General features: G+C 47.9%; 1 protein-coding gene across 2 annotated transcripts; it reads left to right on the top strand.

Moving 5' to 3' along the window:
- The first annotated feature begins 224 nt into the window (after positions 1-224).
- On the top strand, positions 225-13,000 carry LOC115659216 (gonadotropin-releasing hormone II receptor-like). Of its 2 annotated transcripts, none has more exons than XM_030579128.1 (4): positions 225-577; positions 3,524-4,039; positions 9,854-10,055; positions 10,898-13,000. In XM_030579128.1, the coding sequence occupies exons 2-4, from the start codon at positions 3,527-3,529 to the stop codon at positions 11,305-11,307; spliced, it is 1,125 nt and encodes a 374-aa protein (XP_030434988.1). In that variant the 5' UTR covers positions 225-577; positions 3,524-3,526; the 3' UTR covers positions 11,308-13,000. The 2 variants fall into 2 exon arrangements, with proteins under 2 accessions (XP_030434988.1, XP_030434989.1); XM_030579129.1 differs by lacking the exon at positions 225-577 and adding an exon at positions 1,228-1,314.
- Positions 13,001-20,879: the final 7,879 nt, after the last annotated feature.

Below are 20,879 nucleotides of genomic sequence, written 5' to 3'. Positions count from 1 at the left end.
TAACAAGCATTATAAAATACACCTGCTAAGCCCTGAATGCACTGGAGCTGTGTATCTGAGGAGTGCTTCCCCTCCCCCGGGAACTCCTATCAAAGCAACTTTCCTTGCACATTGTTAAAGCATTATGCTAGATTAACCCGAATTACATTGGGCAGTGGGATCTCTCCAGTGCCAGGAGTAGGGAGCAAAATAACACTCCTCTTTTGCATAGACTGTACCAGTGCTCCCAGCCACCCTGCTATCTCTCTGCATCTTTTCTTCACTGGAAGGCAGATCTGCATCATGTGGACAGCTGGCTACATGCAGCAGAGGAGCAGGCTGACATTTTTGGCACTGGCTAGGAAGGACAAATAAAGAGAGAGGCAGCGGTTTTCCCTTCCTTTAAGGTCATGTGGATACCAGGTATATTCCCATCCGAGGAACTGAATACAGCACCTCCAATTAGCACAGATACTGGGCTTCCTTCGGTCTCATTCCTCCTTCCCGTGGACTGGCACTAAGAAGAGAAATGACCGGTTTGGTACTCAGTCACTGCTATCACATTTTGCTTGCTTTGGGGGTTTGAGCTCAGACTCTGGTAAGATTTGTGCTTACTTTCTTCGTGGGTGCTGCGGCGAAGCAAATAGCTGTAGCTAGACACGGGGCATGGACTGAACGATAGTAAGGAGAAGAGCTAGAGCAAGTGTAAGTGTGTAGCGACAATACGTTAGTTGGGGAGCAGGATGTCGATTCAGTCTCTGCGGATTGTTTTATTTCTGTAACTTCCCCAGGGGAAAGCACATTCTTTCTGTGTACCTGAAACTGAGCGTCAGCCCCGGTTGCATGAAACAGCTTGTAAGCTGTTCGCATCCATCCATCCAGCTTATTGTTTGTGTTCTCCTAAATTTGAGTCTTTGCCTTTGAAATTTGGCTTGTTCACGATCTCATTCTGTACTGGAGCACAGGGCAGTTTAAGTGGAACAGTGGTGACTCTGCACAGTTGAGTTACTTGGGCGAGAATCTGGCTTTGAAATTGTATAGGTTGCATCTTTCTGCAGGGAAACCCCCCCACACACACACGTATAAACATGTTTAGAGACAGTTGTGGGGCAGGGTTTGGAGAATGACTTCATGTCACCATCCAGATGAATAGGGTGAGGGGGTGAACCGCTCTTCACGTCTGTGAGAAGTGCTCGTATGCATCTTTATTATGAGCAGAGAGGAAAAAGAAGGAGACAGACTCTTCTCTCTGTTTTATTAACCTCACATCTTTTATTTTCCTTTGCTTACTGAACCCAGAGCTTGGCTGAATGTCTCTGATCTGCTAAGAAGCAGGTGAGGTTTGTGGGCTTGTTATATGCTGGAAGTCAGAATCAGATACTGATAGGCAGCCCTGAAGATCAGATTAATAAGGGCTGAGAAAATGTCATGAACCTTGACAACAAAGATGGGTGATGCCTGGAGCTGGTTTGTTTTGGAAAAATCTTGTCAGTTGGGTTTAGGTTTTGCAGTGATTTGGCATTGGTTCAGAATCAGGTCCTTTTCTGTCTGGACCCACAATGTTCAGGGAGCGTGTGTGTGCATGTGTGTACCTAGGGATTCATGCCAATAGTTCTAATACAGGTCCGTATGTATTTCAAACAGAGACAGGTAAAAAACAGGCATGGTGTGGTCTCTCTAAACCTTGCATTCGTGAGTTTTGTAAAACAAACCTGACAACCCAGTTCAGCCACGGGTCATATTATTATTTTATTTATTTATTTTTTTACTTCCAAAGTTTGGCAGATTCAGGCCAATGGCCCATCTCCACTTAGCAAGTGATGAGTTTAGGTCCGAGTTTTTAAAATGACCTTGGGCCAAATTCCTTCCTGGTGTAATATGGACCGACTCCAGGGGTCTCACACCACAGATGGCCTGCTGTGTCAAATCCTTCTGAGTGCTGTCTGTGTGTTGTGCTAACATAGCTCAGTGCTCTTGTTCCAAGGAATAAACAGATACAATTGGCAGCCCTGAAACCTGTTCACGCTGTAAATGAATCAATACTAGATGGTGATTGCTACGCATTTTTTCTGGGCAGAGTGCAGGACAGACCTTCACAATATGGGCCACTGTGTTATCGGCTGCTAGTGAGCAGAGACTACTGCCTATCCTACTGACCAGTGTTGTCCCATTGTTTCCTTGTGCTTCTCCATCAGTTTGCCTGTACCTGTCTGTTTCCTCTTGTCTTATACTTAGATTGTAAGTTCCTTGGGGTGGGGGCCATCTTTTTGTTCTGTGTTTGTACAGCTCCTAGCACAATGGGGTCCTGCTCCATGATGAGGACTCCCAGGCAATGCAGTAACACAAATAATGAATAATAATAATAATAATAGAATCTCAGTGACCTGAACAGGGCAATATGCAGGTGCCTGGGGTGTCATAGGTTTGTGGCAGCTGCGCTAACATGGATAGGAGAGGTGTTTTAGCTCAGATTGCTGCCTCCCATGGAAAGACTTATGAGGAAAGGAAGACTCCATAGGTCTCCACCTCCTAGAGCTTTCCTGGGATTGTGGTGTGGAGGGATAGGATTTGACACCTCTTCTCTGCACACAGCATACAACAGCCAGTGGTTCTATCTCCAGAGCCACAGACCCAAGCTCACTGCACAACAACAGACCAGGGGAGAATGTAAACAAAGACACTGGTTTGGACACCCCTACTCTAAAGAAAAGTGCCAATGGGTCTTCAATGAGGAATCAGACCCTCTGTTTTTAATGTCTTATCACATGGATCCTCTCCCACACCTTGTATAAACTCCATGGAACTCAATATATCTACTTCAGAGCTCCACAATTCCAGGGATTCTCAGTATTTCAGGTGCATTTTAACTCCTCATTAGACCAGAGGGTCTCTAGTTGTGGTCAATGGACCAGCTGGGTTCCACCAAGCTCATACTGGGTCATCTGCACAGTTGGCTAGTCACATGGGACTGCCGCCTCCTTGTTTCCATCTGCTAAGCAACATTGAAAAGTGCTTAAAATATATTTCCATGTGAGCGGTTGCTATAGTCACCATGGGGATGATGTGTAATTATGAAGAGGAGGAGGTGATGGGCCCTGCAATAGCAAATGGAAGAGGATGCAGCTCAATGGAACAATTTGTGTAGTAAGATGTAGTCCACACTATGGAAACTGAGAAGAAATTGGACTGTTGTTTGTTGCTTGTCTCTGCCTGTTTGTTTGTCTGTCTGGTCTTTCAGCCTGTAAGCTCTTTGGGGCAGGCACAATCTTTTGGTTTTAATAGAGTTGAAGTTTCATAGAGTTTATGGATAGACTGGACCTTTAGATTGTCCAGTCAGACCTCGCACCCAGCTCAATGGCCCCGGCCCTAGTTGGGGCTGTTAAGGCACTATCAGATAAGAATGTTAAAACATTTGAGAATCCTTGGCTAAGCCTACGGAGCCTCCCTCCCCATCACATTTAAAGCTGCGTCATGCTAAATGGACACCTGACAAGGATTTTAGGCCTACCTTTCTTCTCTGATTTTGCCATTTGTTCTGCTGTAGGGAATGCCTGAAGAACGGAACCTTATGACTCCTCCTCAGTCAGCTGATGTTGTGGATGAAAACCTCTCTCTTTCTGGCTGCTCCAAGCCCTGGATCGAACCCACTTTCACACTAGCAGCCAGGGTCCGTGTGATCATCACCATCTGCTTTTTCCTGATAGCAGCATCCAGCAACTCAGTTGTGTTATACAGCATCACGAGGAAGAGAAGGAAGTCCCATGTCCGGTTGCTGATACTGAGCTTAACAGTGGCAGATTTACTGGTGACCTTCATGGTCATGCCCTTGGACGCTGTCTGGAACATGACAGTCCAGTGGTATGCCGGGGACCTGCCGTGTAAATTACTGAACTTCCTGAAGCTTTTTGCTATGTACTCTGCAACGCTGGTGCTTGTGGTTATCAGCCTAGACCGGCACTCAGCCATCCTCCATCCTTTTGCCTTTGCTAATTCCAGTCGACGCAACAGACTCATGTTATGCATCGCTTGGGGCATGAGCCTTCTGCTGGCCTCTCCCCAGGTACGAGCACAATGCCATTGTAAAGCTGGGGTTACTTCAGACAGGAAGTGCCACACTTTAGAATAAACAAAAGTGAATGGCCACCTTGGGCTGGGTGAATGGTTGGATGATAATCAGGAATCAAGAGGAAGGATGGTCCAATGGTTAGGGCACTAACTGGCGACTTGAGTTCAATTCCCTGCTCTACCACGGACTTCCTGTGGGACCTTGGGGAAGTCGCTCAGTGGCTCTGGGCCTCTGTCCCCATCTGTACAGTGGGGATAATAGCGTTGCCCTGCCTTACAGGGAGATTTTGAGGATAAATCCACTAGAGATTGTGAGGTGCTCAGATCCTGCAGTGATGGGAAGCCATCTGCAGTACCTAAGCCAGACTGACAATATGCCCATTATTTTCCAAGGTGAAGCCAGGTCCTGACTTGTTGCTGAATTTTGAGGAGTTCAGGCTGGAGATATTCTTGCAGCTGGCACAGATCCCATCTCAGCACCGCTATAGTAAGGAAGAGCCTCATGGTTTAGCGTCCCATCCCCACCACACAGGGAGGTTCAGGTCTGCAGATATTGAGGTAGATAATAAGAAGTGGGACTTCTAGAACACTGATGAACATAAGAACATAGGAGCTGCCATACAGGGTCAGACCAATGGTCCTTCTAGTACAATATCCTGTCTTCTGAAAGTGGCCAGTTCCACATTCTCCAGAGGGAATGAACAGAACAGGGCAATTATTGAGAGATCTATCCCCTGTCGTCTGGTCCCAGCTTTGCACAGTCAGAGGTTTAGGGACACCCGGAGCATGGGGTTGCATCCCTGAACATCTTGGCTAATAGCCACTGATAGACCTATCCTTTATGAATTTATCTATTTTTTTTTTGGACCCAGTTATACTTTTGGCTTTCACAACATCCCCTGGCAATGAGTGTCACAGGTTGACTCTGCGTTGTGTGAAGAAGTCCTTCCTTTTGTTTGTTTTAAACCCACGACCTATTAATTTCATTGGCAAAGAGTCCTGTAGACTAACAGACGTACATCCGACGAAGTGGGTATTCACCCACGAAAGCTCATGCTCCAATACGTCTGTTAGTCTATAAGGTGCCACAGGACTATTTGCTGCTTTTACAGATCCAGACTAACACAGCTACCCCTCTGATACTTTATTTCATTGGGTGACCCCTGGTTCTTGTGTTATGTGAAAGGGAAATAACATTTCCTTATTCACTATCTCCACACTATTCATAGACTTCTAGCATATCCCCTTTTAGTCATCTCTTTCCCCCCGGTCTTTTTAAATCTCTCATCACATCAAAGCTGTTCCATACCCCTAATCATTTTTGTTGCCCTTCTCTGTACTCTTTGCAATTCTAACATAACTTTTTTGAGATGGGGCGACCAGAACTGCATGCCAGTATTCCAGGTGTGGGCGTACCATGGATTTATATCGTGACATCATGATATTTTCTATCTTATTATCTATCCCTTTCCTAAGGGATTCCTTTTTCTTTTCTGACTGCTGCTGCACATTGAGCAGATGTTTTCAGAGAACTTATTTTATGGATGTTAACTCATTCATCATCACCGGGCCCTAGGGAGAATGGTCATTGTTACAATCTCCATTGTACACTGGGAAAATGAGACGCGGAAAGGTGAAGTAACAGGCCCAGAGGCTTGGAAGACCTTGCTGCCTGAGCCAGGACTATAACTTGGGAATTTCTGGCTTCCACTCCCATACACCATCCCTGTCTCTTGAACCGCTCCAGGTTCTCCAAAGTCTATGGTCAGTGCATTCTGCAGCTATTAGAGCAGCGATCCCCAACGCGGCCATGGCGCCCGCGGGGGCATCTAAATGCACCTGCGTCCTGGCCGGTGGTCGAGCATCCGCTGAAATGCTGGCAAATTTTGATGGCATTTCAGCGGCAACGCCTCTCGATGATGTCGCTTGTCAGCGGCAAGCGGCGCCATGGAGAGGCATCGCTGCCGAAATGCCACTGAAATTCAGCGGCATTTCGGCAAATGCTCAACTGCCGCCACAGTCCTTCATCTGGTGCCCGCTAGATGAAAAGGTTGGGGACCGCTGTATTAGAGTATCCTGGAACTGAACCCTTCTTTTCTCACCGCCCCTTTCTCATTGTTGCAGCTTGTGAGGAAGAGTGAGTCTGCTTTGAGCGGGGGGTTGGACTAGATGACCTCCTGAGGTCTCCTCCAACCCTGAGATTCTATGAGTCAAAGGTAGTGATGCTGCACCATGGCACTGCCAGAAAACGTCAATTGAAATTTCAACTGGGCTCAGCTTTAGAGGCAGTAGCTCCTAGAGTCCATTAGCTTCTACGGGAATCCATTAATTCTTGAACCCCATTCTTTGCATGGGGATGTGTTAGCTATTGTATTCCATTCACTTAACTTCTTCTTAGCAAATGCGCAACATAACGCACATGGCACGTGGCCAGGATTCATCACCGAGTTTGGTCCGCTGGTTTGATCATTAGCTTCCCTGGCCCAGGCCAGGGACTGAAAGCGAGTGAGACGTGAATGCAGATCCATGCTCCCCATTCACTTACCTGGGAATTTATTTGCTATAGAATTCTATTCTTCCTGTGGTGTGAGCTGATCTCGAGTTAATGAAGCGGCGCTGATTCACACCAGCTGAGGCCCAGGCCCCAGATTTCTACATTTGCTATTGATAGAACTTTCTTAGGGATCTACCTTGCTGCCACCTTATCTGCACAAGGAAATTCAATAAGAGAACTTCACACAAATCAGCTACTGATACCATGGCCAAGCATCCAAAAGATAATCGCATGCATAACTCAAACTACAGGCCAAATTCTGCTCCGTTATGCACAGATGACCTCGTTCTTTGGGTTGCACAGATGGGAATGAGAGCAGAATTTGGTCCTATGGCTTTCGGATTTCATGATATGCAATGGGGTTGATCAACACAGCGAATGGGCTGCCCTTGTTTAACTCACTGTGGAGAATGGATTATTTTGCAATGTGCAAATAAACCGAGCCTTTGAGTCAGAGTGAAAACGTAATCACAGAACAACAGGTGAGGTGTTGTCACTTCAACACTAAGCGTACATCTACTGTGCAAAAAAATCCCTGAGTCTGTGCACATCAGAGCCTGGGTCAACTGACTCAGGCTTATGGGGCTCACACTATGAGGTTTCAAATAGCAGCAATGAGGTGGGTCTCAGAACACAAGTGCCTGCCCAAGCAGGAATGTCTACACTGCTGTTTTTAGCCCCATATCACAAGCCCAAGTCAGTTCACCAGGGCTGTGAGACTCTCTGCCATGGAGTTTTTTTCTGTAGTGTGGACTTACCCTCAGTGATTGCTGCTGGGGGAAGGCAGGTAGAGAGCTTCTGTCCCATGTTGGTCCCCATCAGAACATCTCTTTGCCATGTTCCTCAGCACATCTAGCAAGCCTGAGGAATTAGACTAAGCCCACTGAGCATCCCCAACTGCAGCTTGTACAGTTTCCCAGTCCAGTGTGTGCAGAGATTTGAAAACCCTACTGGCTTAGATGGTGCTTCTGGCTCCATCTGTGATGAGCTATTTTGCCAAATATTTCCCCCGGTTGTTACCACTAGTGCTCACAAAGGTCAACACTCTAGAATGGCCACATTGCCATTGATCAACAGCGACTTAAGCCAACAAGTTGGCAAGACCTACTCAAGTGAAGGTAAACACCATGGTGCTTAAAATACCGTCCGCTGCCTGGAACGCTGCCTACACTAACCCCCACTCATTCCTACCCCCCGCAGAGCTGAAATGCTGGCAGCAGCAGTAGGAAATTTTGGCAAAAAACCCCAGTGTGACCAGTTCCATAGACTACTCTTCTAGGCAACTGACAGCATTCTTTCAATGGGAAGGAGGAGATGTGAACCCTGTTATAACTATGCTGGGCTGCAACCATCTTGCAAAATGACTTCAAATGCAATTGGAACAGATGCTGTAGTGTGACAGGGCCTAAAAGCCCAGAATTAACCAGCTTTCTCTTATGTCTGTTGCTTCTGCTACCATGGGCAGTCTGCAAGCCCCTACCACCCTTTGGAGAGGCTAGCCACATGCCCCGCTCCCTTCCACCCGAGGCCTCTATGGTGCCCACCCTCTGCAGGAGCCCTGAGTATCCCCGCCTCTATGGCCGAAGGAGCCCCAGCTGAACTGCCCTGGGCTGCTGGCTGCCCCCAGCACTTGTCCCAGTGCTGGGCCGCCAGCTGGCACCAGCACTGGGCCATCCACCGGCCCCAGCCGCCTACTGGCATCCCGCCGGAGCTGAGCTCCCGCCGGCTTGGAAGAGAAAGTGGCGTGTGGGCAGGGCCAGGGCCTGGGTTAGGGCCTATTATACCTGCCGCCCTTGTCTGCCATTATTTCCAGCTGTTCCTGTTCTAAATACAGTGGTTTCATCAGTCCAATAGTCAAAAACACGCAGCAGGAAATGCACAGTAGCGTAACACTGTCACTAGCTACCTGTGTGGTGGAGGAAACCTGCTAGATGATAACCTGACCTTACCTCTTTGGGCCCAGATCCTCAAAGGTATTCAGACACCAAACTCCCATTGAAATCAACTGGAGTTAGGCACTTACCTACCTTTGAGGAGTTGGGCCTTGGTCTCGCATATCCACAATATGGTGTGTCTCGATTCTGACAGCTATAAAATATTTAACCTGTCCTTCTTCCAGTGCTTATTCAGTGTGCAAATTTCAGTGCTGCAAGGGCAGCCAGGTCGGGAGACTGAACATACAGAGGGATTGGCATTTTAAAAGACTAATATGGAGGCTTTTCATTCAAAAGATGCTGCTGCTTCAGACAGCGATGGGAACATCTGACACTAATGGAGATAAGCGAGGTGTATTGTCAGCTCAGGACTGGAAGCCGCCATTGAGTGAAAATAAATCTTGTGAGCATGAATTCTACAGTGCTGTTGTAGCGGCACAAAAGAATTCCGAGTTCTCGAGAGAGATAGATAGCTCTTCACCCAGTTACTGAATCCATCAAATATTGCATGGCTGGAACAATGTTTAAAATAGCCACACATTGGCTTAAGAGGTCAGTGGGGGTTATTTTCTGCTATTAGGCCAAGTATGTTTTTGATAGTGGAATAATATTTATCGTGGAGAACAGCATCATAATACTTAGAAAGGAGAGACAGATCCACCCCAAATCAAGGACTTTATCTCTGATTTATTTATAAGAACCCGGCTTATAGAATTAATTAATGCGTTTGCTAGTAGTTGGTACCATGTTGTCTGTTGGCACAAAGTAAGGAACAATTACAGTAATGGCCAAGGATTATGACTGAGGCCTGGAGAAAAATGCAATGAGCTTTTAATTCCAACAGAACCCATTTTTTCGCCTGCTGTAGCTGCAGCTCAGATGTTGCAGTGTCGTACTAGTGCATGAGAACTGGACACTGGAATTGACCATGAATGGACCAGACGATTGCTGGAGATGAGTGAGGGGCTGAGTCAGCAAAGAGCATGTATGATGAAAAGTCAATATGCATCCTCATGCTCTGCTGATAAGAGATAGAACAAGAGTTAATGTGGGGACGGATGATTCCATATCTGCTACTGCACAGTTCTAACACCCTCCTCTAAAGCATCTGGTGCTGATCACTGTCAAAACAGTGTTTTGAACTAGATGGACCTGTGGTCTGACCCAATCTGGCAAACCCTATGTAAGAAGACTTTCTAAATTCTTTTTGGGTTTAATAATTGCCGGAAAGTGTTCCCAGTAAGCCCAGGAAGGAGATTGTCATTGTGACAGTGCCCCTTTAAGAACGATCTCTGACTAACTATTTCATTCTTAATTTCAGCTTTTTCTTTTTCACCTGCACACTGTCCCGGGTGTCAATTTTACCCAGTGTGTGACTCATGGAAGTTTCCAAGAGCACTGGGAAGAAATCACCTACAACATGTTCACCTTCACCACCCTCTACGTCGCCCCACTGAGCATCATGATTGTCTGCTACATCCGCATCATCTGGGAAATCAATAAGCAACTGAAGATCAGCAAGGGTGAGCAGGCTACAGCTATTTAGCATTCAACATACTTCCATGTGATCTTACTGGTATTGCTGAGACATTGTAATTTTCCCTGCCAGAGCCCTTAGATTTCATAGCTATCTCTTATTGCATGATCAGCATTATTGCCTGACATCTCCAGGCTTAGAAAATGAGAAACAGCCAGTGTGTTTCTGGGGATGGCAAGTCCTCGCTGGTGGAAAATAATGGACAGCGGAATAGGGGAGCCTTGTATAATGTAATACGTGGTGAGAGAGATTGCACATATGGTGGACAGAGGCGCAGAGCATGGAATCTGCCACTTCTTCCAGGAGTATTGTGGAGACCTGCTACTGCCTCCTTCAGGCCTGGTGAGAAGAGATGGGGAAGGCGTGCAAGGTGAGGGTGGCTTCCTCTTCTTTAGACTTCTGCATGGCTGAGTAGGACCAGGCCTCAATCCAGTCAAGTGACTTTATGGTGATGAAAGGCAGCAGCCTTGAAAACAAACATCCTTATTCATCCCCCCCGGGAGAGGCCCAACCCGCGCCTTGTGCATGGCTTTATGTCCCACTGAAGCCCTTGAGGGTGAAATACAGCCCAATACGAGAGCCAGTGCAGGCCTCTGGGCACAACTTCAGCCCTGTGGTAACTCAATTCAGCTGCAGTTTGGGCTTAATCCAGTGCTCACGGAAGTCAATGGAAATGCTCCCACTGAGCCCAGTGGCCTTTGGATCAGGCCTAAGTCTTGAAGTCAAACTCTTCCTGACTTTGAGGGAGGCTGGGCTGTGAATGTTGCTCTCTTCCTGGTTGTATGCTGTTGCTTCATATACAATTATCCCTTTGACTCTTCCCGGCAGGTCTAGCAAGGAGCAAAAACGACCACATCTCCAAGGCACGAATGAAGACCCTCAAGATGACCGTTGTGATAGTCGCTTCCTTCGTTATCTGCTGGACCCCATATTACCTCTTGGGCCTGTGGTACTGGTTCCAGCCAGACATGATTCAACGCATACCCGAGTACATCAACCACAGTCTCTTTCTCTTTGGCTTGCTACACACGTGCACCGACCCTGTCATTTACGGTCTCTACACTCCTTCCTTCCGAGAGGATATGAAGGCGTGCCTTAGAGGAATAGAAACAGTAATTATGGGGCAGGAGAGAAACAAACTGCTGTCCAGTTCTGAGATGAACATAAAGGACTACATTATAAATGGCGGAGCAGCTTCGGGCGCGTCCAACGGCACAATCATCCATACGGTCTGCTAGAGAAAAGCATCTGGCAGAAGGAAAGGAACTCGGTGTTCTTGGTCAGGAGCGTTGCATTGGCCAGTAGCTCCTATTATGGTGCCTGCCTGGGAAGTACAGTAGTAACGCTGACATGTCGTTCAGCCACCCGCCCCGCCTGAATTAGGTTCGAATGGAACACTCACCAGAAACTGGTAACTGAAAGCTGGCTTCTGCGGCACTCACACTGAGTATCACCGTGCTCTCCAAGGGGTCCCATTATTCTGGGCTTAGGCCCTTGTGCTCTGGTTCCGAGGACCCCTTGGGACCATGGGAGAGACTCAGAGAGGGGCTGGCGTCCTGCTATTCCACCGGCTCTGTAGAAGTCGTTTGCACGGTTCCTGTTCCCCACAAGCTAGTTCCACCCGCTTTATGGCCTTTTTATGCTGCTCTTGGGCCAGGTGCAACTTACTGCAATGATTCTGGAATTCAGTATCCGCCAGCCTCCTGCCAACCACTGTTTTTCTGGAAAAATACATTGGCTTCTAAAAGATATAGAGAAAGGGTCAGATTGGCAAAAGAGCATCCTTTCTTTTTGGCCTTGGTGGGATCATTCATGGGACTAACGGTACTCCAGTGCAGAACCAGGCTCATGGGCTGTGTGGTTCTCACGACTGTGACTTCCATGACAAGAATGAGACATTTCAGGTTTTGTCAGGTAAAGTCTTGGTCTTGTCTTCCCAGCCAGCCTGCTACTGACATCTCCTTCTCCGTGAATTTCTACTCACCTGTCCAGTATTAAAAGTTACTCACATGACTCAGGACATGCAGGCACCAGCCCTAATTCTTCCACTGTCATTTTTGTGACTGTTTTGAATCCCTGGAAAGTGAGCTCTTGCAGAGTGCTTGTTTTGTACTTTTTGCTCTATGTACGGTGGAAATAAACGGTTAGCGGATTGTTTATGAAAAAACCTTAAGCTGTGTCCATGCCAGGGACAGGGACTCTCAGAGTTATGTTCACCTTTGAATTGACATGATTACAAATAAAAGATGCCAATGTGGGTATTTTAGTAGCTGGAGGATATATGCTTTTCTGCCTGATCGATGCAGAGCAACAAAGCAGCTCATTCCCGTTTAACCTTAATACAATGGAAGCCATATTGTGCCCTCGCATTTGGGCCCAGTGATGCAGGAGGTTCCTGGGGCTTAAACTCCTCCTCTGGCCAAATCGGGCATCCCCTCCAGAAGCAAAACTCTCCCTGAGGTGGGAGTTTGGCCTGTGCAAAGACTGAAGGATCAGCCCCTGGTTGTTTAGTTGTCCGTATTAAAGGATACGATAATCGAGAAAAGAGAGACACAACCTCCCATTGAAAATCTGTGCCAAAAACCCAGCCCAAACTCTTCCTTCTGCAGCCCTGGACAGTCACAAGGTGGGGCCACCACCATGGTTTTTCAGAGTGCTCCACCGTTTACACCTGCAGCTTATCTGATTTAAGACAAAGGCTGCTGTGGCCGTTGATTAGCTATGTCGAAGGCAGCATCCTCCAGCAGATTCAAAGTGGACCAAGACAGGAAGAGTGGCTCCCTTAGTCATTCTGGAAAATGAATAGCTTCACCTCCCATAGCCCCCTATTTTTCTGCCTTGGCGTCAGTTTTTTAACTGCGACCCCTGAAAATGGAGGTTGGTGATGCGTAGGCTAATGGGCTTCAGACTAAGGCTGTTGATTAATCGCCGTTAACTCTCATGATTAATTCAAAAAATTAATTGCGATTAATCACAGCTTTAATCACACTGTTAAACAATAGAATACCAATTGACACTTATTAAATGTTTTGGATGTCTTTCTACATTTTCAAATATATTGTATTCTGTGTTGTAATTGAACTCAAAGTGTATATTATTTTTATTACAAATATTTGCACTGTAAAAATGATAAACAAAAGAAATAGTATTTTTCAATTCACCTCATACAAGGTGCAATCTCTATGTTGTGAAAGTATCTTACAAATGTAGAATTTTTTTTGTTACATAACTGCACTCAAGTGCACACAGCCCGCCCACCCCCAACCCCAACCAGATATCTGCCTTCCATTTAGCACAGATGTTTGGGCACACCCCACAGCTAAATGGAAGGCAGAGATTTGGGAGGGGGGCATGACTACCCCTACATGCCCCATTTTTCTGCCCCCACGGCTTTGCACCTTGGGCAGCTGCCCCGCTCTCCCTGCCCTCCTTACAGCCCTGGGTGGGTGTGTAGGGGAAGCAGGAAGTGTGGCCAGATCAGAAGTCACTAATTGATAATGACAGAGCAGGAGCTGGGACAGGAGTCTAATTGGCCTCAGGGCAACTGCAATGAACTCTCATGCTGACGTCCCTGTTGTTGCCAAGCACCCTCTGGCCTGTGCTAAGAATGCAGATTTCCAAACGTAAAAGAAAGGGCCTGATCCTGCACTCTTTATTCAGGCAAAATTCCCATTGACACAGACAAAGGAGTCAGTGGGAATTAGACCTGACTCTGGTGCAAAAGATGCGCAATGGGACTCTCATATCCCAGTCAAATGAAAGGTGCTGAGCATTGCTGCTTGGACATCATGGGAGCACTGGCCAGATGACTCCATGTCACTCAGTCATCTGCATATAGGGCTGACCGTGACATCCTTACTTCATTTTTACTTATCCCTCACTTGAGTTCTCGTTGGCTTTAGCCTCAGCTGGAGTTCGCCTGAGGGAAGGACCTTGGGCTCTGGTCCATCTGGTGCATTCCTCAATGGGATTCCTTTTTCTCTACATCTGAGATCAGCCCCAGCAGTGCAGGTCTCATAGCCAGAGGCTTCCGAAAGGGGAAAGATTCTCACTCTCTCTGATCCACTTCTACCACCCTGCTGCTGGAAAGTCCCATCAGTTGGTGTTGGGGGACAGAGTGGGGATGCTTTGGGAAAGATTTACAGCGCATCTGTGGAGACACAGAGGGTGACAGACAGCGTCTGCGTTTGACTTCCCCCTGTGCCAGCAAGTTAATAACACTCTGCACTGTTACTAGTATTCAGAGACCCCAGCATACATTCCCCTGCCTCACACCCACATTTGCTAGATGGGTAAACTGAGGCACGGATCATTTACCGGTGGTAATATGGAGGGTGAAAACTAAGTCTCGGCACCTTTTTAAAGCCCAGCTTAAACCTGTTTTGAGGATCCAAGAAAGTGAGAAGAGGATCAGATGAGGGGAGCATAGGAAGAGAAAAAAGGGGAGAGAGAAAAAATATTTCTTCCAAAAGGAAGAGAAAACAGTTAAAAGGTAGGAGTTGAGAGGCAGGAGCAGAGAGAGGACAGAAAATGGAGAGGTGGGAGGAGAACCAGTGAGATCACACACAATCCTTCCAGGATGGGAAATGCTGTTATGTTTATTTAATGTGTTGAGAGAGGGAGGGCTCTTAGTGATTGTTCTAACAATGCTGGTGCTACCTGTTAGCATAAAGGAGGAACTGAATCAACTGCTTGGTAATTTGCATATGCTAGGTAGTCAAGTGGCTGCTGTGTTTTGGTGAACGTGGGTTTGTTCAGCATTAAAAATGTTAGCAAGGGAGTTATTTGTATTTGGTCTAATCTAGGCAACATATCTGGAGAGGTTGGTTTGTTGCCCAGCATAGTCACCCTTACTGAAAAGCCTGTAGTATATGCAGTCCTTTGTACAAAAGTGAGGGAGTAGAGCTATGTTCTAGAGAAGAAGAGTCTGGCTGGATCTGTTCTAGTAGTTTTCAAAGTGCTGTTTGGCATAGAAGCTGGATGAAAACTAGGATTGTATTGGATGGAAGGAGCCAGACCAGATCAGTAATTGTGAGTAGAGCTATCTAAGAAATTGTTTCTCTATTCTATGGCAGTTTAACATCTTGGTGAATTTTCCTACTCTAAACTGAGATGAGAGTTGGAAATCTTGATCTTTTTCATCAACTAAAATACAAATATATGTTTTGGGCCAAGAAAAATGTTCTGTTGTGATTTCAACCTTTTCTTTATTATATTCATTGGCTTTAATTTTGAAACAAAATTGTTTGGAACCAGAATTTTTCTTTTCTTTTCTTTTTTAAAAAATCTTCAAAACTTTTTTTTTCTTCAAAATTTCTTCAAGTCAAAAATATTTGTCAAAAATCAACCGTTTCCCAGGAGAAGTTTTGCTTTCCATGATTCGGCATTCTCTGATGGGGGGGGGGGAAATGTTTTGTCAAAAATTTCCGACTAACTCTGTGAGTTTGTGGGGAAGCTAGAAACATCCCTGCAGACCAGTCCTCCAGTAATCAGATGCACATGCTGTGTCTTAGCCTGGGGGGCTCCCAATCTGTTCTGGTTCCCCCCACAAATGGACAGCTGCATGTGTTGTAAGGGGCTTGCCTAACTGCCTAGTACTAGCTCGTGCCTTCATGGGCAAGGCCATTGCTCTCTCTAGGGGCTGCTTAGCACAGAATTCCCCTTTATGTGCCTTTCTGTGTTAGGAAAAAGGGAGGTGGCAGTCAAATTTATCCCTAGACATGGGAGATGGCACCTCCAGGTTAATTATTTCTGGGCAATGGGGCAGATGTGTGTTTCAGGCTGATTGTAGGCTGGGAGTAAGAGACGTATGAAGCAACTTGTTTCCCCATGTTGAGCCCAGAGTAGCATTAAAGTCCCTCCATGCTAGATGTGCGACCTAATAGGAATTTTGATTGCAGCTCCGAGAGCGCGGCCTGGTTTGTAGGGATTCAGCTGAGATCTTTACAGTGTTCCCAAACGCCAATGGGAGACCTCATTAATGGTTCCCTTTCTGCAGCTTGTTCTTGTAAAGGTTACTTATGCACTGCTAACGGGGAGTAGAGCTGACGACTCTCACTCACACGCTGTCTTGACTTGACTACGCAAACAGGAACAGCTTCAAGGTGGCAGGAGCTATTTGAGCCCTGAGGAGACGTTCATCAGACTCTCTTGTAGTCAAGCCATTTAAATCACTGGGGGCACGTGATGGCCTTTAAGGCTGATTTTTCTGACCAGGCCCCAATGGGCCGGGGCAGCCATTATCTCCTGCAGCTATTTCCCATCTGTTCCCTACTGGGTGTCCCTGGACTAGCCCAGCATTGTGTATGCATCCGGGGCTATTCCTCCCGCTCCCTACCCGGACAAACCTGCTAGGGGGCTCTGAAAACTCCCGTGAGGCTCAGTGGCATTTTCCCCTCCAACAGGAGGGATTTGTGGCCTTGTAAGAGCATCAAGGTGTGAAGCCTTTACTCCACAAGGCCCCAGCCCCCAGTGCTCCCTGTCCCTAGCAGCACGGCTCCCCTTCCTCTTTCGAGGGGCAGGAACACACAGCATGGAAAGGAACAGTGTCGAGCACAGCAGGAACATCCCAATATCTACTTGGGATCCACTGGCCTGCCAGGGCAGACTAACCACTGGCTGGATCTGCCCCTGCCTTCGGTTGGCCACGTTTCCTTAGTCTCCCTAGACTGGCCCTGAAACCTCACAGAGCCAGGAACAGGCTCTGGGGACAGGGCAGGATCGTGCCCCACAGCCTCAGTGGCTGCCCTTCCGTGAGCTAAGTCAGGCATTTGTCCTCTGGAGCCCCATGGACGCCTGCCTGACTCGCGGTGGGTAAAGACCCATCCCCTCTGGGATGGAATCAAATCCAACATAATGGAAGGCTTCTCTGCCTCTTCCTGGCAATCAAAGCCTGGCCTTAGCGGTATAGCAGGTGCTCAGACTACCTGAACTCTCTCTAGCTCCAGTAAAACTCACCCCTGGGACACGTCCACCTGCCCATAGTGAGGGCTGTCGGTGTCTGCAGAGGGGTCAGCCCCCCCACTCCATCAGCCATGGGCAATGCAAGCACCACCCTCTAGGCCACACCAGGAGTCACGGAAGCTTCCTAAAAGTGTGTGTGGTGGGAGCCTCTGGTGCCCAAACCATGGCCCCACCTCTCCCTAGGGTTGCCAGCCCTCTAGGATTGTCCTGGAGTCTCCAGGAATTAAAGATGAATCTTTAATTAAAGATTGTGTCATGTGATAGAAACTCCAGGAATACATCCAACCAAAATTGGCAGCCTTACCCCTCCTCTTGCCCCCAATACCCCACCCCCAGGCCACCCTTTCTCCCTGAGGCCCTGCTCACTCCTTTCTGCCCCCCCCATAAGTTGCCCTTGTGGCCAGTAAAAAATGGGGGTCATAGCCCCCTGCCCCTCCCCACCATTCCAGTGCCGCAGGGCCTTGCAAGCCCCTCTATCTCTCAACAGGTTGGCAATTCGCAGCCCCCAAACGTCGAGCCCTCTGAGCATCTGCCTGGAGCATCCAGTCCCTTGTCCAGAGGACACTCCCACCATTCCCAGAGAAACAGCCCACCCCAGCTGACCGGTCCCAGATCACTGATCAGCTTCACATGAAGCACTTCACTATATTTATAGTGAAAATCAGATATGTGTTTGTTTGTTTGTTCATGATGATGGATGGGCAACTGGCTTTCAGTAGAGACTTCATATGCCACTCCATGGTGAACTATTATGCAGCTATCCAACCCAAGCAATCTCTAAAACCCTAGGCACCACCTGTACCCTCTGCCAGTTGGCACCAAGGGCTTCGTGGGTGTCCCACTCCCAAAGCCCTCTGTCTTGTTCCTTTTCTAAAAGGCTGATGTTTAGAGTGGGTTGTCTGTAAACACTCTTAAGCAAACCATACCCCAATAGGGAAGCTTATTCTCCTTCAAAGCCCATTGATCAAATTGGCAGACATCTACTTACACACAGGACATGTGAAATCTGCTGCCGGGATGAATACACAGCGGTGTCATAAAGAAAGGAAAAAGGCTGGCTTGATCTAGAAGCACGAGCTTTATTGTGGGAGCAACAAAGGTTGGGACTGGAGAGCCTACGAGCTCTCTGTCTCGGCTGGTTCTTACACAGAACATATTTTAACATATCATCCAATAACTAGCACAGAATTGCAAGCTCTTATGGGAGACGGGCTAGGAAAACAAGGCAAGACAGTTCAGGAGGTTGGCGCCTTTGGAATAGTCATCAAACCAGCTGATGTGGAACTTCTATTTTCTTTCGGGCTTTGGTTTTCATGTAATCAAAGAAAGACATAGATCAGAGTTTGGAAAGTTACTCTTCTGCTCAGCATTTAGCCTCCTGGAATTATTTATTATACATTAAGGTGCTGACAGATTAATATGTGTCTTCTCTACCGCCTATCTTAATGTTCTTGCATGGAGTCCTTGGCATCAGTTCCTTCTTACTGAGAGAGCTTTGCTTCATATTTTCAGTTGACGCACAACTTTTGTTTTATTGACCAGCTAATATTACAAGCTTCCTGTTTTATCTTGACAAGTTATTCCCAGGAGACAGCACGAGCAGTAAATCTCTTGCCTCTTCCATTCATGTAGAAGTTAGTGAGTAAGACCAGCAGTAGCAGGGGTGAGTTGTTATACAATACGGCAAACACTTTGTGATGCATTCACTGACATTGGTGTCTTCCCATTGACTTTAGAGGGCAGTACAAACGTGTATTAAACGACAGTCCCTGCCTCAAAGAGCTCACACTCTATGACAGACAAGCGGACGAGACAAACAAGCAGGCCCGGGTGGGCTAGGAAGTACACTGTTCTTAGTTGGTTAGTATAGAAATCACAGTTCTCCACCCATCTACAAGTTGTGAGACTTCTTCCATTCACTTCAATGGAAGCAGGACTAAGGCTCAATATTCTCTCATGATTGACGCCCCGGTGAGTAGGGGAAAGATGAATGGATCTCCTCAACCAGCCACTCCCATATATCCCGCAGTAGAAATGGGCTTAAACCACAGAATATGGGTCTGGATTCCAAACTCCCCCAAAACTCAGGGATGGTTAGAACTGAGGCTTCAGAGTAGCCTTGGGGCGGCAAGCCCCGGGGGGCGCTCTGCCTGCACTGTGAGGGTGGCAGGCAGGCTGCCCTCGGTGGCTTGCCTGCTGAGGGTCCACTGGTCCCGCGGCTTCTGCGGACCTCCCACAGGCATGCCTGCGGAAGGTCCGCTGGTCCTGCGGCTTCGGAGGACGTCCCTCAGGCATGCCTGCGGGAGGTCCGCTGAAGCCGCAAGGCCAGCAGACCCTCCGAAGGCAAGCTGCCGAAGGCAGCCTGCCTGCCATGCTTGGGGTGGCAAAATGCCTAGAGCCGCCCCTGATCCCAGAGCTAAGGGTCAGGAGCAAAAGTAGATATGGGCCCAGGCCCAGATGTATAAAATTCCCCCTGAAGTTTGGAGTAACAAGTTCGAGGTTCAGGGTTAGGCTCATTTCCAGCTGGCAGCCCATTTGGCTTGCCAGTGACAGAATACCAAGGAATGAAGGTAAGAAAAGTTTCCTCGTGTACAGTTAAAAATGCAGGAAGATGTGCCTGGCTGTTGTTAAACATACATGACCTCGGAAAGTGCAGCGAGATGTATGCTTGTTGGGCAATGGAGCTTCTGCCATGTCCAGCTCTGAACTTCTCCAGTGTCCAGAGCTACTGGGACCTGGGGGGTGCGGGGTTAGGCTCATCTCTAGGCTCTCCAGTAGCTCTGCTCTTCAGTAAGCGTAAGAGCTGCTGGCGGTGTCCTTCCCTTCCATCACTTGATTCTTTGTCTCGCTCATCTGTAGGCATTTTTATTTTTCCTGCTTTTTCTTCTCTGTGCTTGAGTCTGACATTTGCAAGTTTCAGGAAGCTCGGGGCGTAGGCAGGGAACCTGCAGAGACAGCTTTCACGATGAAATGAAAATGTCACCAAAAAAGCACATTGCCAAATATACCACCCTGCCTGCCTAGTGCTAAGCCAGCAAGGAAACGGAGACAGAACTGAGAGCAGTGTGACAGAACTGGCAAGAGGATAGCTTTGCGATGGGCAGGGCCGGCTTTAGGCCCATTCCACCAATTCCCCCGAATCGGGCCCCGCGCCTAAGAGGGCCCCGCACCCAGTGAGAATCCCTTCCCTGGCTAGCGGCGCCTTTTTAATTATTACTCACCTAGTGGCACTTCGGGTCTCCAGCGGCACTTCGGCAGTGGGACCTTCGTTTGCTCTGGGTCTTCGGCGGCATTTCGGTGGCAAGTCCTTCAGCCGCCAAAGACCTGGAGTGAGTGAAGGACCCACCGCCAAAGTGCCGCCGAAGACTCAGAGCACTGCCCGGTGAATACAAGCCCCACTTGTTTTTCGACAGGTGTTTTTTGTTGTTTTGGTTTGGTTTTTTTTTTAGTCATCCCTGCCGGGCCCCGTCAAAACTGTTCGAATTGGGCCCCACACTTCCTAAAGCCGGCCCTGGCGATGGGTCAGTGTCAGCTGGGTTGCTGGCAGTAGGAGTCCAGCCAGCGTAGCTAATGGGTCTTGTCGGCTGCTTTGGAAAACAGAGATGGGATGAATCTCAGAACCTCAAATCCAGACCCCTGTGAATTCTGGGTTGGTGTTTGGCTTCTTGTGCTTGGATCTGAAACTGTCCTGCATTTCTGGTTCTGGGGCCACTGCCTGAACTGATGTGGATGTTGTGATTGAGAACAGCCCAGGGGCTTTTAGCACCATTCAGTGTGAACCCATGTCCTGACCCTGCTTCATCTTCTAACCTGGGCCCTAACCGAAACCAGATTCAGAGTAGGACAC

This window comes from Gopherus evgoodei, chromosome 10 (genome assembly GCF_007399415.2).
Source record: "Gopherus evgoodei ecotype Sinaloan lineage chromosome 10, rGopEvg1_v1.p, whole genome shotgun sequence".
NCBI classification, from domain to species: Eukaryota; Metazoa; Chordata; order Testudines; family Testudinidae; genus Gopherus; species Gopherus evgoodei.
Note: the sequence above shows the minus strand (reverse complement) of the source record. Positions and strands in the feature narration are given on the sequence as shown.

What these genes read in the sequence shown, in the direction of transcription:
- LOC115659216 (XM_030579128.1), top strand. Translation starts at nt 3,527, where the DNA reads ATGCCTGAAGAACGGAACCTTATGACTCCTCCTCAGTCAGCTGATGTT. An exon ending in TTCTGCTGGCCTCTCCCCAG is followed by an intron (nt 4,040 to 9,853) that starts GTACGAGCACAA and finishes TCTTAATTTCAG; the next exon opens with CTTTTTCTTTTTCACCTGCA. An exon ending in GCAACTGAAGATCAGCAAGG is followed by an intron (nt 10,056 to 10,897) that starts GTGAGCAGGCTA and finishes TCTTCCCGGCAG; the next exon opens with GTCTAGCAAGGAGCAAAAAC.